Genomic DNA, 15,439 nt, shown 5'->3' with positions numbered 1-15,439 from the left:
TTTTATATTTTCATGAGTATATTCTTTTTTTTTTTTAATGTTTTTGTTTTGTTTTCTTTAGTTTTAGAGAGTGCAAACGGGATAGGGACAGAGAGACAGACAGACAGACAGACAGAGACACAGAGAGAAACCCAAGCAGGTTCTACAATGTCAGAGCAGAGCCCAATGTAAGGCTCAAACTCAGGAACCGTGAGATCATGACCTGAGCCAAGATCCAGAGTTGGACGCTTAACAAACTGAGCTGCCAAAGCACCCCTCATAAATGTATTCTTGACAATATCCACTTACTATCATCAGAAAGGACAATGGTTTGTAAAAATAAGTAGCTCCAATAAAGTACACTTACCCTTCTATAACCATTGCAAGAGAGCCCAATAAAATAGTGTGAATCACATGATAAATTATTTCTGGCCTTCCTCCAATTCGTCCATCTTCCAGAGTAATAGTTTCTTTCAAGGACTTGCCACTACACAAAAGACATTATGTTGTTTATGATTTTGAAAAAATGTATTTGAAAATAATCAAAGATCTTAAATTTCTTCATAAAAAGAAATACAGGTGGTTCTTGAAATCTGAAAGTATATTCTGATAGTCAAATGCCTAACTTATACATCTCCAAGTCCTTGAAAGGGCTTTTAGAACCTGAAGACAATGGACTCAGTGAAGACTAAATATGAAAGTTCAGGAAACATGACAGAAAAGACTTTTAGGTTCCTTTTCCAAGATTAAGTATCACTCAACTAGTGTTTACTAAATCAACATAGTTAAACCATAATTTGAATAACTAAGTTCTCAAAATTGAATTACTACACAAAACCTACTTTCAAACATGACAAAAACATTTTAAAATAGTCTTGATAATTTAAAATCACTAGCATTACTAGTTTCATGTAGGTTAAATAGAAAAAATTATTCTTACATTAAGTAAAAATATGACTAAATTAGCGAAGGAGTCTAACAGTTTAAATGAATATTATTCCTACATTAAATTTGTACATCATGTATTTAGTTATATAAACAAATTTGAATATTATCTGGTTAAGCTATAACAATATTTTCCACGTTCATAACAAGAGAATGGAACTAGAAACTCTAAAACAAATACACAAATATTGGAAGGATATTAAAAATAGAGAGTTTATGTATTTCCATAATGTATTAGTTGGCAATGTAATGATTATCATAGGTACTTACTTAATTCTCCTAAATATAACTTGCATCATAGAAAGAAAACAAATAATTAACACTAAAACATAGAAAGGCAATAAAGAAGACTGTGTCAATCGCAAAAAAAAATCTTGAGATGGTGCCTGAAGGGATTCTTGACATAGGAGCCAATTCATGGTAAAATTCCTTGAGAAAACAAAAAGCATGATATTAAAATCACAGATGTTATAAACCACTGAACATAAAATTATTTTTTACTCAATAAAAACTAACATAAAACACAAAACACATTTCCTAAATCCACTTGTTAACAGCAAAGCACTACCCTTTATAAATGAAGATAACAGCATTAGTAACACTTCTCAACAAATTGCCCTAATAAATGTAAAACCACTGCTTTTTATTATCTAATAATGTGACCATCTCTAGAATTCAATACGGTTTCAAGGGAGTTTCACTTTCTATTTTTATCTGGAAAACAACAAAAAATTCAGCTGTTCAACCCTCATATCTGCAGTGTTCAATATGGTAGCTACTAGATACAATGTGGCTATTAGCACCTGAAATGTGGCCAATGCAAATGGGGATCTACTTCAAGTACAAAATAAATCCTGGATTTCAAACATAAAAAAGAATGAAAAAGGACAAAAGAAGACAAAACAGCTTATTAATAACTTTTATACTTATTAATATTTAATATTTAAATAAATCAGATTAAATAACATTATCAAAATAAAATTCTCTTGTTTCTTTTTATTATTTTATTTAAAAAAATTTTCCCCTTTGCATTTTATTTTATTTTTTTACAAATAGTTTATTGTCAAGTTGGTTTCCATAGAACACCCAGTGCTCATTCCCACAAGTGCCCTCCTCCCTGCCCATCTCCCCCTTCCCCTTTCCCCCACCCTCATCAGCCCTCAGTTTGTTCTCAGCATTCAAGAGTCTCTCATGGTTTGCCTCTCTCCCTCTCCCCCACTATTTCCCCCCTTCTCCTCCATGGTATTTTATTTAAAATTTTTAATGTTTATTTATTTTTGAGAGAGAGAGACATAGTGTGCCCGGGGGAGGGGCAGAGAGAAGGGAGACACAGAATTTGAAGCAGGCTCCAGGCTCTGGGCTGTCGGCACAGAGCCCAATGCAGAGCTTGAACTCACTAACTGTGAGGTCATGATCTGAGCTGAAATTAGATGCTTAACCTACTGAGCCACCCAGTACCCCTTTTTACTTTTTTTAATGTGGCTCCTAGAAAATTACACATGCGACTCATGCTATATTATTGTTAGATAGTCCTGTTTTATATGGATAAATGTAATTCAACTAGGACTCATTTTTTAAAATATTTTTTAAAGTTTATTTTTGAGAAATAGCATGCACATGAGCGAGTAGGGGAGGGGCAGAGAGACAGGGAGACAGAGAATCCCAAGCAGGCTCCCTGCTGTAAGTTCAGAGTTGGACGTGGGGCTCAAACTCACGAACCATGGATCATGACCTGAGCTGAAATCAAGAGCTGGATGGTTAACCCAATGAGCCACCCAGGCACCCCATGGGACCCATTTTAAAAAGAGTAATCTAATTATTAAGACAGAAGTCATAAAATTTGAAACACAAACATTTCGAGCTATAAGAATCAGGGTAAACTTTTTTTGACCCTAAGCTAAATATGATTAACAAGACTCCTAGTTATATATAGTTATCTGTACTCTCACACCTGATCCATCTCCAACCACCATTTTATCCTCAATCCCTAACCCTGGGAAAGGAGGTAAGAGATAGAGTGATCTTCAGGAGAGCTCATGTGGCCTGAGAATGCCTGCTTCACAAACCACTGGGTTTAGAACTAACAGTTATTAATGTTTCACAACGAGTCAAGCAGCAATACAAATGTATCAGAGAGGCTGCTATCCAAATATCTTGTATATATGATCATATGATGAATTCATGTCTTTTTTATCTGCCTGTTAAAGTTACTAATTCTGTAAGATCCAATTCTAATCTCAATTTCATGAATATTCTTCCCACATCCCTCAGTCTCAACCTTTCCTTCCCCATGTTCCTATGGCACTTTACTTATCCTTCTATTAGAGTGCTTAATACAATTTGCTAGTTTAAGATTATAGTCATTTTTTATGGGGCGCCTGGGTGGTTCAGTTGGTTGGTTAAGTGTTTGACTTTGGCTCAGGTCATGATCTCACAGTTTGTGGGATCGAGCCCTGTGTCAGGCTCTGTGCTGACAGCTAGCTGAGAGCCCGGAGCCTGCTTCGGATTCTGTATCTCCCTCTCTCTCTGACCTGCTCACACTGCCTCTCTTTCAGAAATAAATAAAAACATTAAAAAAATTTAAAAAAAGAGATTATAGTCATTTTTTAATCTCTCAGGATACCTGGCCTAGTATCCTGCATATCCAACATATATTTATTAAGATTTCTTTAGTGGTTCTTGAAAGTCTGTCTCAACAGAAATGTTTCCTGATATTCTGGTGAACTACAAACCCTACCATCCAGTTGGCACATTTGAGTGTAAGGCATTTACTATTTATACCACCCATGTCATTAACTGTATAGAAACTATCTAATGAGATGTCAATATTCTTAAGGACAGAGACCCTATCTTACACTTAAAACACCTAATGTACTACCTTGTGAAGCAAATCTAGTATCTGACATGCTGAACAAAGGGGCACTATAAAGCATCAACTAAGAAATGCAAGACAAAAGCAGCCCTTAATCTTACGTGAATTCTAGAGTTTTCCAAGGTTAAAGAAAAGGTCAGGGGAAAGGATGGTCAATTATGGAGGTCTATAACCAATTTTTCCTAATTGCCTGCTAAGTGTCAGGCCTATAAATATACCTGAAAAAGACATGATCCCTGCTCTTACCAACTATATGGCCTCTTATAGGATCATTTTACCTCAGTAGATATCCATACCTGACTTAAACTTCAGATTTTTCAAGTGTTTATACCTTGTGAAACGCTTTATTAACTATGATATACCACAACATGAAATTCCATGCACAGCATCTAAAATCGCATGTAATCACAGCAAATTATAAGGTTCTTAGGTATATTAAAAGAACTAGAAAAATGCATAAATACATTTTTTCTGTTATGCAGGTGAACTCCATCAGTACATAAGTCATTTGTTTTGCTTTAGATTTTAAAAATGCATTTAACAGGGGCACCTGGGTGGCTCAGGTCACGATCTCACAGTTTGTGAGTTCGAGCCCTGTGTTAGGCTCTGCACTGACAGCTTCAGATTCCGTGTCTCCCTCTCTCTCTGCCCCTCCCCTGCTCACGTTCTCTCTCTCAAAATAAACATTAAAAACAAAAATTAGAAAAAATTTAACAAACAAAAGATACATTATTCTTGAATTTAAAAAGTCAGCTTCTGATCTAATCCACTATTATGATCCCTGAATGAGATTCTTTGCTATGAAATAAATTCTTACTGCCCATCACTTTTTAATACAAGGAGTGTTTAGTGGTTAAAATTACACTGGTTCTTGCGGGGCCTGGGTGGCTTAGTCTGTTAAGTGTCCAACTTTGGCCTAGGTCATGATTTCACCGTTCCTGAGTTCTAGCCCTGCATTGGGCTCTGTGCTGACAGCTCAGAGCCTGGAGCCTATTTTAGATTCTGTGTCTCTCTCTCTCTCTCCTTCTCTGCCCCTCCCCACTCACACACACTCTCTCTCAAAACTAAACATAAAAATTTTTTAATTTAAATTACACTAGCTCTTTATTTATTTTAAATCTTTAATTTATTCTGACTTTAGACTGTATCATTGTTCCACATCAAGAGAAAAAATACTCTCAAAACACTGTCTTGCTATTAGGACTTAAAGTACCTCTAATTTATAAAACACCCAAATGAGATTTTTTTTAAATGAGAAAAAATATTAATGTTATATTTCTTCTAGATATAATTTTCCAAATTATTGGGACACCTGGGTGGCTTAGTCGGTTAAGTGTCTGACTTTCGCTTAGGTCATGATCTCGCGGTTCGTGGGTTCGAGCCCCGTGTCGGGCTCTGTGCTGACTGCCGGCTCAGGGCCTGGAGCCTGTTTCAGAGTCTGTCACTCCCTCTCTCTCTGACCCTCCCCTGCTCACGCTGTCTCTCTCTCTCTCTCCTAGAAATAAAAACATTAAAAAATATATTAAAAAAAAATAATTTTCCAAATTATTTATTTGGAAGTAGTGGCGCCTACTACTCCTTGGATTATTTTTGCTCTATATTTTCTAAGTGGTATAGAGTTAGATAAATTAAAAAAAATTTTTTTTAATGTTTCTTTATTTTTGAGATAGAGCGACAAAGCGTGAGAAGGGGAGGGGCAGAGAGAAGGAGACACAGAATCTGAAACAGGCTCCAGGCTCTGAGTTGACAGCACAGAGTCTGATGCAGGGCTTGAACTCATGAGCGGTGAGATCATGACCTGAGCCAAAGTCGGATGCTTAACCGAATGAGCCACCGAGGTGTCCCTAGATAAATTTTTATATAATCTAAAACCTATTAGGGCATCTGAGTGGCTCAGCCAGTTAAGCATCCAAATCCTAGTTTCAGCTCAGGTCACATACTCACAATTTGTGGGTTTGAGCCCCGTTCTGTGCTGATGGCACCAAGCCTGCTTGGGATTCTCTCTCTCCCTCTCTGCCCCTCCCTGACTCATGCATGCAATCTCTCTCTCTCAAAATAAATAAATAAACTTAAAACAAATAATAATAAAACTTACTTAGTCATATTTAGTCCAAATTTTACTTCAAGGAATTTCAGCATGTGCCCATTTTCTTTGTGTGGGACAAACATCTGGAAGTAAAAATCACTAGTTACAACAAAGAACTATTAGCTATGCTCAGAGCAGTATGTTTCTGTCTAGAAATAGAAAACACAGCAAGACTATAAAACAAAAAATATGAATTAAAAAGGAATTAAATAATACATGGCATACGTATGAAGCAAGGAGACTTACTTGACCTACTCTTTTGAACACTTTTACTCATCTAAATTTATTCCATATATTACTTAATGTTAACTGGGTAATGACAATATTTTAAATGAATTGGAAAATAAAGTGTATCTTTTAAGTATAGAAAAGAATCAGAATCCTATTTTCTCTTGTAAGTATGATCATTGTTCAACTTGAAATTTTACTGTATAAACTCTATTATCATGCTGTGTCAATATGCTTGTTAAAATTTAGCCCAGTACTTTCATTATTCAGCTTGCTCTTCTATATGAATCTAAGACCTAGAGTTATTTACCTTCATTATAATATTCAATGTCACTGTCAGAGTACACACCAAGTAAAAATTAATCACTTTCATTATTTTAGCTATAAAAGTTCCTTTCTTCACATTCAGCTGTAAGAAAAAAAATCATGAGCAAATAAGTAAGGCATGAAAAATTAACAATTAAAAAATGTACAGAAATGATAAAAAGGCAATTCTTATTACCTGAAGGCACTTAGCAAGCATTAAGGCTACTACTAAACTTAATAAAGGAGACACCAATAAAGCTGAATTCTCAAACTGCAGTAAATATCCCAGAAAGAGAGAAAATATATAGATTTTATAAACTTCATGAACCTGTTGGAACAAAAGAAGATAAATAAGAATAAAATGAATCTTATTGTGTATCTTTTTATTAGTTTTGTTTAGAAGAGATTTGACTCCAATTATAAAATAAATGCTTTACTATAATTTAGGATATATGATACACATGTTTAAACTGTATTTTCAATGTTATGGTATATAATCAATTTATTATTTTCTTAGGAATAACTCTTGTAAGCAAAGTAAAAAGCTTTAAAACAAAGGACATCTAGATCAGACTGAAAAAAATCTTATTCCTAGACTCTGGTTTAATTTTACTTGGCTTACCCTGTTATTAAAATCCATCTCTACATCATCAAACTGCATAAATCAAAAATTAAAATCTTTAGCAACAGTTCCCAAAACCTACCTAGTAAAAACATACTACCATGAAATATAGCACCAGAGACAAGCATTTTTAGATTTGGTCCATTTAATAGCGAGCATAAGAAAGTTAAAGTCAGGGGCGCCTGGGTGGCTCAGTTGGTTAAGCGTCCGACTTAGGCTCAGGTCATGATCCCACGGTTCGTGGGTTCAAGCCCCGCATCAGGCTTTGTGCTGACAGCTAGCTCAGAGCCTGGAGCCTGTTTTGGATTCTGTGTCTACCTCTCTCTGACTCTCCCTTGCTCACGCTGTCTCTCTCTCTCTCTCTCTCTTTCTCTCTGAAATAAAAAAAAAAAAAATTAAGAAAAGAAAAAGAAAAGAAAGTTAATGTCAATGTCCCAATAGAAAATCTCCAGGAAAGTTGTTCATCTTAGAAAATTTCTTTTCTAAAATTCAATAATACAGTAATTTTTTCTACCATAGGTTAATTCCTTTCTGAAAGGGAAAACTAAGACAAAATATAAAACATTAGTTTTACAAAACTAAACAAAACTAAAACATTAGTTGGGGGAGGAAATCAAAAGGCAGAGTATTAAAGGTAAAAGAGAAGAAAAGAAAAACAGAACAAAACGTATCTATAAGAGGCCAGAGCCATTAAGAAGAGAAATCTTTCACTGCTGGAAGGCTGAAACATTGACTGGGAGAAGGCATAATGGGATCTTCCAGGTGCTGAAAATACTCTACTTCCTGACTTTGGATGCTGGCTCTGGAGATGTGTGTCAGTTACTGAATGACTGTCTCTTAGCTCCAAACTTATCCCTCACCCACTGCCTTGTAATGCTGGGATTGGGGTCTCTGCTTTCTATGTCTCTGCTTTGCCAGTTGGCTCCCTATTAAACTCTGCCAATATGAAATGGCAGAGAGAAGATTATGAGGTTGAAGGAGAAGGGAGGAGCTTGTGGCTTCCCATCTGCTTTGCAGTTCCTGTAAGTATCATATCAGCAATACTTCACTCCAATAGAGCAACTCCTTCCAGCTAAAGCAGCTAAATGCATGTGCAGCTTCTCCAACAGTTGAAGGACCAGTTTTAACACACTCTCTTGCCCCAGAGGCTCCAGGGCCAGTTGGCCACAGCCCCATTCTCAGAAATCTGGGTTCCATTTCTCCAGGAACCTTCTTTCCAGTTCAGAGACTCCAGCAAAGCTGGGTGGTGGCCCCTCCTTAGAAGCCTGAGTTTCAGCTCCACAGGGGTTCCTCCTTTAAGTTTTGAAGTTTTAATAATTCCAAATTCTCCCCTTTGTTCCTTCAACTCTAGTTGGTGGTAACTGCTTCCTGCAGTTACTTCCTCTATGATGCTTTTGGGTTCTTACTACCCTTTCAAATAATAAGATAATGACATTATATTTGATTAATGACTTTATGTTAAACACTCTCACTTCAATTAACCTATATGGTGGTATTCATCAGGATGCTGGATCATCTAAATATATAGGATGAAGAGAAGAAAGAGCAAGAAGACTCACAAGTTTCTGGCTTGGACAACATATTAAATACCTAATAAATGTTTATAAGTAAAAGATAAGAAAGGAGTGAAAAAGATAAAAATAAAAAAAAGGAACCAAATACTGATGGGAACCCTTAACTACTGTTGGCAGTCGTATAAACTGATATAACCATTCTAGACAAAGGCTTGGTATTTGGTTAGGCTGAATATCCATATATCCTTTGACTTGCAATTCTACTATGAGGTATATACTCTAGAAAAATCTTGCACTGATGTACCAGATAAGAATGCTTACAGCAGCACTGGTCATATGGACAATAAGCTGGTAAAAAACTGAAATGTCCATCAACAATAGAATGTATAAATAAATAAAAATGAAGGAAATAAATAGGTCTGTACATTAACAAGGATGAATCTCAAAGAAAATCAGACAAAAGTGAACAATGCATTGTTTTCAGCATATTTTAAGGAATATAAAGATAGGTGATAAAACCGTAAGGAAACAGAAGGAAAAGATTAACAAAATTCAGGACAGTGAGCCTCTGTTGGGGAGGGAGCAAGATGTGACTGGAAGCAGTTAAGAGAGAGACTTCTGGGTATTCAAATGTTCCATTTCTTGGCCTGGATGGTCAAACAATCATGTTTTATTCCCTAAGTGTATATGCACAATGTATATACACTTTATTGTGTATATTCTATATTTCACTTTTTTCCTTTTTAAAGAAATAGAAAGGGAAGGAGAAATGGCTAAAAAGAGCAGAAGCACATGGTGACTCTGGTTAAGCAGGCTGTCTTTAAGGGAATTTCAAAGTGCTTCTAAAAGGGCTGGGAGAATGAGTTTAGCAATCTTTTCAGTAGAAGTATAAGTTAGAGCCTATTGAAACATTTAAAAATCATCCCACCACTGCCACCAAAACCAAACCAAAACAAACAAAACCCAAACAACAACAAAAATTTCAAAATAAAGCTTAAAAGCCAAATTATCTTAAGATACAACACTATAAAAACATTTATTCTATGGATTTAAAACCACAATTTCAAAATTCAAAATACCTTCTCACTTTGCTCCAGTGAAAAACTATCTAGCAAGAATAGAGATATTGCTTGAAGAAATAAGAGATAGTGGCTGTACTCCCACATCATCATAAATGTGTACGTTGAAGCACTCATCAACAAGTAGCAAAACCTCTAGGGAAAACAAAAGAAAGAAACTAAATATCAGTAGCTTTATTACTATAAAAATCTATGAGGTTGTTACCTCAAAGTTGCAGCCCTGTTACTGGTTCAACTTTTAAATTATATAATTCTAGAAATTTTGTTTTTAAGTCACATAATTGTTAGTAAATCCTTACATAAACAATAAGATAGTAAATAAAACACAGAGATAAATCAATTACTTGTCCTTCAAAGTTCAACAACATACTGAGAATTTCAGGAAGACAAAGGGAAAAAATTTGGTACATTTTTCTTTTATCACAAGAGGTAAAGTAATAAACATAAGGAAACAGTGGCTTTTGCTAGACTTCCTAATGGGCTTTTGTATTGTGAAAGTAACTTAAAAAATATTTTTACTTCCATATTTCCCCTAGGAGTTTCCATCTAAATACTCTATGTTTCAGCCTACTCCACAGTCCAAGGAAAAAAGCCCACTGCTTTTCTCATTACTTCTCAGGAAAAGCGTGCCCTTACCTTTCCCCAATCCTTGTATTGTCAATCATATAAAACTCTCTTTTCCTCTGCTAAGGTACTAAACACAAAGACTTTTTGCCCTTGCCTGACAAATGCCTGGCTAAAATCAATTCTGTCTTTCCAAATGTTATTTCTCAAGTGATCCTTTAGTGAGAAACCAAGTCTGACATATTCCGTAGCATATTTCTAACAACCTCTACTTCCTCCAGGGACCTACATCTATGTTGCCAATTCCTCCACCAGCCATGGTATTACATGACTTCGTTCTTATAAGAATAGCAAAGGATAAAGGCAATAAGGGTTTAGTCTAGTCAAGAAACCTAAGATAATAGCCATGTGATCTAAAACTAAATCCAACTTCAGCTCAGGTCATGATCTCACGGTTTGTGAGTTCGAGCCCTGCGTCAGGCTCTGTGCTCACAGCTCGGGAGCCTAGTGCTTGCTTTAGATTCTGTGTCTCCCACTCTCTTTGCCCCTCCCCTGCTCACACTGTCTCTCTCTCTCTCTCAAAAATAAACATTTTTAAAAAATTAAAAAATAATAAATAAATTCCAAAATCAGAAATACTTTAGGCCATCAGCAGATAAAAAGATTATCCTGGGGCACGTGGGCTCAGTTGGCTGAGTGTCCAACTTCAGCTCAGGTCATGATCTCGCATTTTGTAAGTTGAGCCCTGCATTGGACTCTGTGCTGACAGCTCGGAGCTTGAGCCTGCTTTGGATTCTATCTCCCTCTCTCTCTGCCTCTCCCCTGTTTGCATTTTGTCTCTCTCTCCCTCAAAATAAATAAACATTAAAAAATTAAAAAAAAAAAAAGATTTTCCAGCACTCTGAATAAGATTAAGACCAGAGAACAAAGTGTAAGAGATGGAAAAATTCGGGGCGCCTATGGTGACTCAGTTGGTTAAGCAACCGGCTTCAGCTCAGGTCATGATTTGGCAGTTCATGGGTTCGAGCCCCACGTCAGGCTCTGTGCTAACAGCTCAGAGCCTGGAGCCTGTTTCAGATTCTGTGTCTCCCTCTCTCTCTGACCCTCCCCTGCTCACGCTGTCTCTCTCTCTCTCAGAAATAAATAAAACATTAAAAATTTTTTTTAAAAAGAGATGGAAAAATTCTACCAGTTGGTCAAAGAATACCAACTGCAAGGTCTAGAAGAGCTTAGCACTGATAGAACACATAAGCTTCTGCTCTTCATATCACCATATCTTTAAGTGTTCTGGAAACTTCTAATGTGGAACAACCAGAACTATAATAACCAGGTCTGAAATCATCACCCCCAGAGAAAACAGTACCAGAGATCAATGAAGGCTCAGGTTTAGATCCAGCCCAACTAACCTACTAGACATGCAGAGATTACTTCAAAGATGTTAGGAAAAAGCTACAGTAAAATGATGCAAATTGCTAATGCCACGTTATTCTCAAACTACTTTAAAGAACATGCAGTGTGAAATAAGACAGAATATATGTTGGGGCGCCTGGGTGGCTCAGTCAGATAAGCCTCCAACTTCAGCTCAGGTGATGACTTTGGGGTTCAGGGGTTCGGAGCCCCATATTGGGCTCTCTGCTGTCAGTGTGAAGCCCGCTTCAGATCCTCTGTCTCCCTCTCTCTGCCTCTCCCTGCTCATACACACTCTCTCCCTCTTAAAAAATAAATAAACATTAAAAAATAAAAAGATTTTTAAAAAAGAAATCTATGTCCAACACAATCTGTACTGTTTTTCCTTTCTCTGAACATTTTCAAAATTCTATACACTCTTGTCTACCCTTTACCTTGCTCACTTCATTTTCAACTATGCCTTTATTGTTAACTATTTTACACATATTACTTGACACATTAAATGTATTTCAGTAATTAACCACAGATATCTCTAGATGGCTCCAGATAACTGCACAAAAGATCTGAGCTTGGATATCCTGATGCAACTAGGATCACAAGATCTAGCCTCAAGAATGGGAAGCAAACTACAAAATGTCATTAAAATATACATACTGCTGCAATACTACTTGGCAATGAAAATAAGCAAACTATTGATATAACAACTCAGATAAATGTCAAGGGCATTAGACTAAATGAAAAAGGACAATCTTGGGGCACCTGGGTGGCTCAGTCGGTTAAGCTTCTGACTCTTGATTTTGGCTCAGGTCATGATCTCAGGGTCCATGAGATGGAGCCCATGTCAGGCTTTGTGCCAAGAGTACAGAGCCTGCTTGGGATTCTCTCTCCCTTTCTCTCTCTGCGCCTCCCCTGCTTATTCTCTCTCTCTCTCTCAAAAGTAAACAAACATTAAAAAAAAGAAAACAGCCAATCCTGAAGGATAACATACTATATAATTCCACTTGTATAACCTTCCAAAATGAAAAAAATCATTGTGATAAAGAATAGAGCAGTGGTTGCCAGAAAAACAGAGAACAGAAGATAGGCGGTGCTACCATAAAAGATAACATTGCTGCCATCTGCAGTCACTCTTTGGATCTTCATTAGTATTTCCTTAACTTGTAATGACTAAAAACTATCAATATTACAGAAAAGAAATGGTAAAATAATGAGACAGATTAATTTTCAAAATAATATATTCTTCATTTATTTGTTAAGTAACTGTGCTGAAACAATATAACATCTCCTTTCTCTTAAAAATAATTAACCCATCAGGGGCACCTAGGGCTCAGCTGGTTAAGTGTCTGACTCCTGGTTTTGGCTCAGGTCATGACCTTATGGTTTCCTGAGTTCAAGCCCCATGTTGGGCTCTGCACTGACAGCATGAAGCCTGCTTGGGATTCTCACTCTCCGTATCTCTGCCCCTCTCTCACTTGGCACTATCTCTGCCTCTCTCAAAATAAATAAATAAACTTTAAAAAAAAATAGTAATTTACCTGTCAATCAGACTAGATTAATAGTGTTATAGTAAGACTACTTAAATGTATCCTTTATTATGTAATAATTAGGCTTCACTAAGTATCACTGAACTGTTAATATAACTAACTTTACAATTATATACCACATTTGCAATACATCAAAATTAATTGTGACAAATAAGTTTGTATCTTACCTCTCCATATGTATTTAAGTTGCTTTTTAAATAGCCTGTAAGTGCAGCAATTTGGCATGCAAAGTATGGCAGTGCCCAGTTTTCTCTTAAAGGAATGGAGTATTCAATTCTTGTTGTATCTACCCTAAAGTAAACCACAGATGAACAGCAAAATATCAAGACATTATGCTTGTGTAACACTATACCTTTCAAAGTACTTTCACACACATCTCATTGTTCTCTGTAACAGTCTTGCAAGGTGGACACAGACAGAGGCACTACCGTGTATACAGCATCTTGAGTAAATTAAGCATTTCATTCAACCCCCCTTACCTCCCTTCCAGGAAGACTCAGTGTGGTTGTACACTGCTTGGTGAATAGGATGGGCATCTGTGAAAATTTGAAAAAGGCACCCTGCCCTGAGTAGATATACCTCACGTTAAGTCACAAAGCATGTCGCAAAGGACATTAGATTTCAGTTCCTACCCCCTCTTCCCTTAATGAGATAGATGGTTACTCTTCTCTAGAGTACAATCTGTATTACATAATTAACAGGCCTGACAGGGCTAAAGTTCTTATCCTCCCTTATTTAAAGAATATGAAGTTCAGAAGAGTGATGTGACTTAATCAAGGTCAATATAGCCAGGAGGTGGCACAACTGGGATTACAATGCGTATCTTCTGATATCTAGTTTAATAATCTTTTCAATCAGCAGGTTCTCCGGAATTACCATTACAGAAATGTTTAAATCCCAAATACAGCATGTCTTTCCAGGCTCTCCCTAAGTTTCTTTTCAGTCAATCTGCTCTAAGAGCATGTTGTCTTCTGGGCATATCCTTACACCTCAAGAGGATTACCTTTCCAACAATCACTAAATTTGGAACTCATACGCTCAATGTCTTTTTTTTTTTCCTACACAGAAACAAACATGCGACTGCTTTAAATTTTTGTGAAAATTGTTGTATAACTCTCCTAAATAATAGAGATTAATATATTTGCATATAATTTAGTTCAATCAAACTGTGATATAGGATACTACTTAGCAATGAAAAAGGAATGAACTACTGGGGTGCCTGGGTGGCTCAGTCAGTTAGGCGTCCAATTTCAGCTCAGTTCATGATCTCGTAGTCCGTGGGTTTGAGCCCCACATTGGGCTCTGTGCTGACAGCTCAGAGCCTGAAGCCTGTTTCAGATTCTGTGTCTCCCTCTCTCTCTACACCTCCCCAACTCATGCTCTGTCTCTCTCTGTCTCAAAAATAAATAAATGTTAAAAAAAAAAAAAAAGGAATGAACTACCGATATGCCCAATATACAAGAATCTCAAAGTAATTATGCGGAGTTAAATAAAAAAAAAAAAACCAGAAAAGTATATGGTATATGACTCTATTAAATAAAATTCTGAAAAATGAGGGATGCCTGGGTGGGCTCAGTTGGCTGAGTGTCTGACTCTTCATTTCAGCTAAGGTTGATCCCAGGGTCATGAGATTGAGCCCCACATTTGGCTCCATGCTTATGGAGCCTGTTTGGGATTCCCTCTCTCTATATGCCCCTCTCCCCACTCTCGTTCTCTCTAAAATAAAAATAAAAACAAATTTAAAATTCTAGAAAATGAAAACTGTAGTGACAGAAAGCAGGTCTCTGGTTTTCTGGGGACAATGGGACAGTTAGTAGAAGTGAGGTAAGAAGAGGAAGCATTACCAAGAGGCACAAAGAAACTCTTGGAGGTGATAGATACGTTTATTACATTGATTTTGTTGATGGTTTCATGAGTGTGTCTAAATGCCTGAACTAATCAAACTGTATACTTTAAATACGTATATTCTATCTAAGTTATACCTGTAGACCTGTTAAAAAGTATTATAAGAAAACTTGTCTTCTATGAATGTATATGCGGTTGAATACATATATATGAAAAAAACAAGATCATACATGAGGATTAAACAAAATGAAAGCCGTAAAGAACTTAGCAGTGTATCTACAGCTTAGTAAATGGTATTAGGTCTTGGGTCTTTTACAATTCTGTAACGAACCACTTTTTGCTTAATATATAATGAGAACCTTTCCATAATATATGTATCAATACATATGGTTCAAGAATATTTACTGGCCATGACACATCATTGTATAGATTTGATATTAATATAACC

The 15,439-nt window shown here is 36.4% G+C and overlaps 1 protein-coding gene across 1 annotated transcript in view; it reads right to left on the bottom strand.

Moving 5' to 3' along the window:
- DPY19L4 (dpy-19 like 4) overlaps nt 1–15,439 on the bottom strand; it is a 65,398-nt gene that overhangs the window by 25,004 nt on the left and 24,955 nt on the right. The window contains exons 7-13 of the mRNA XM_077771334.1: nt 13,314–13,437; nt 9,632–9,766; nt 6,613–6,744; nt 6,421–6,519; nt 5,892–5,965; nt 1,195–1,353; nt 347–466 (exon numbers count right to left, since the gene is read on the bottom strand). Of these exons, the coding sequence (XP_077627460.1) occupies nt 347–466; nt 1,195–1,353; nt 5,892–5,965; nt 6,421–6,519; nt 6,613–6,744; nt 9,632–9,766; nt 13,314–13,437 (843 nt within the window). The remainder of the gene's footprint in view (nt 1–346; nt 467–1,194; nt 1,354–5,891; nt 5,966–6,420; nt 6,520–6,612; nt 6,745–9,631; nt 9,767–13,313; nt 13,438–15,439) is intronic.

The sequence above is a fragment of the Crocuta crocuta genome, unplaced genomic scaffold (assembly GCF_008692635.1).
Source record: "Crocuta crocuta isolate KB4526 unplaced genomic scaffold, BGI_CrCroc_1.0 scaffold235, whole genome shotgun sequence".
Lineage (NCBI taxonomy): Eukaryota > Metazoa > Chordata > Mammalia > Carnivora > Hyaenidae > Crocuta > Crocuta crocuta.
The sequence above is the reverse complement of the archived record's forward strand: the minus strand, read 5'-3'. Positions and strand labels throughout refer to the sequence as shown.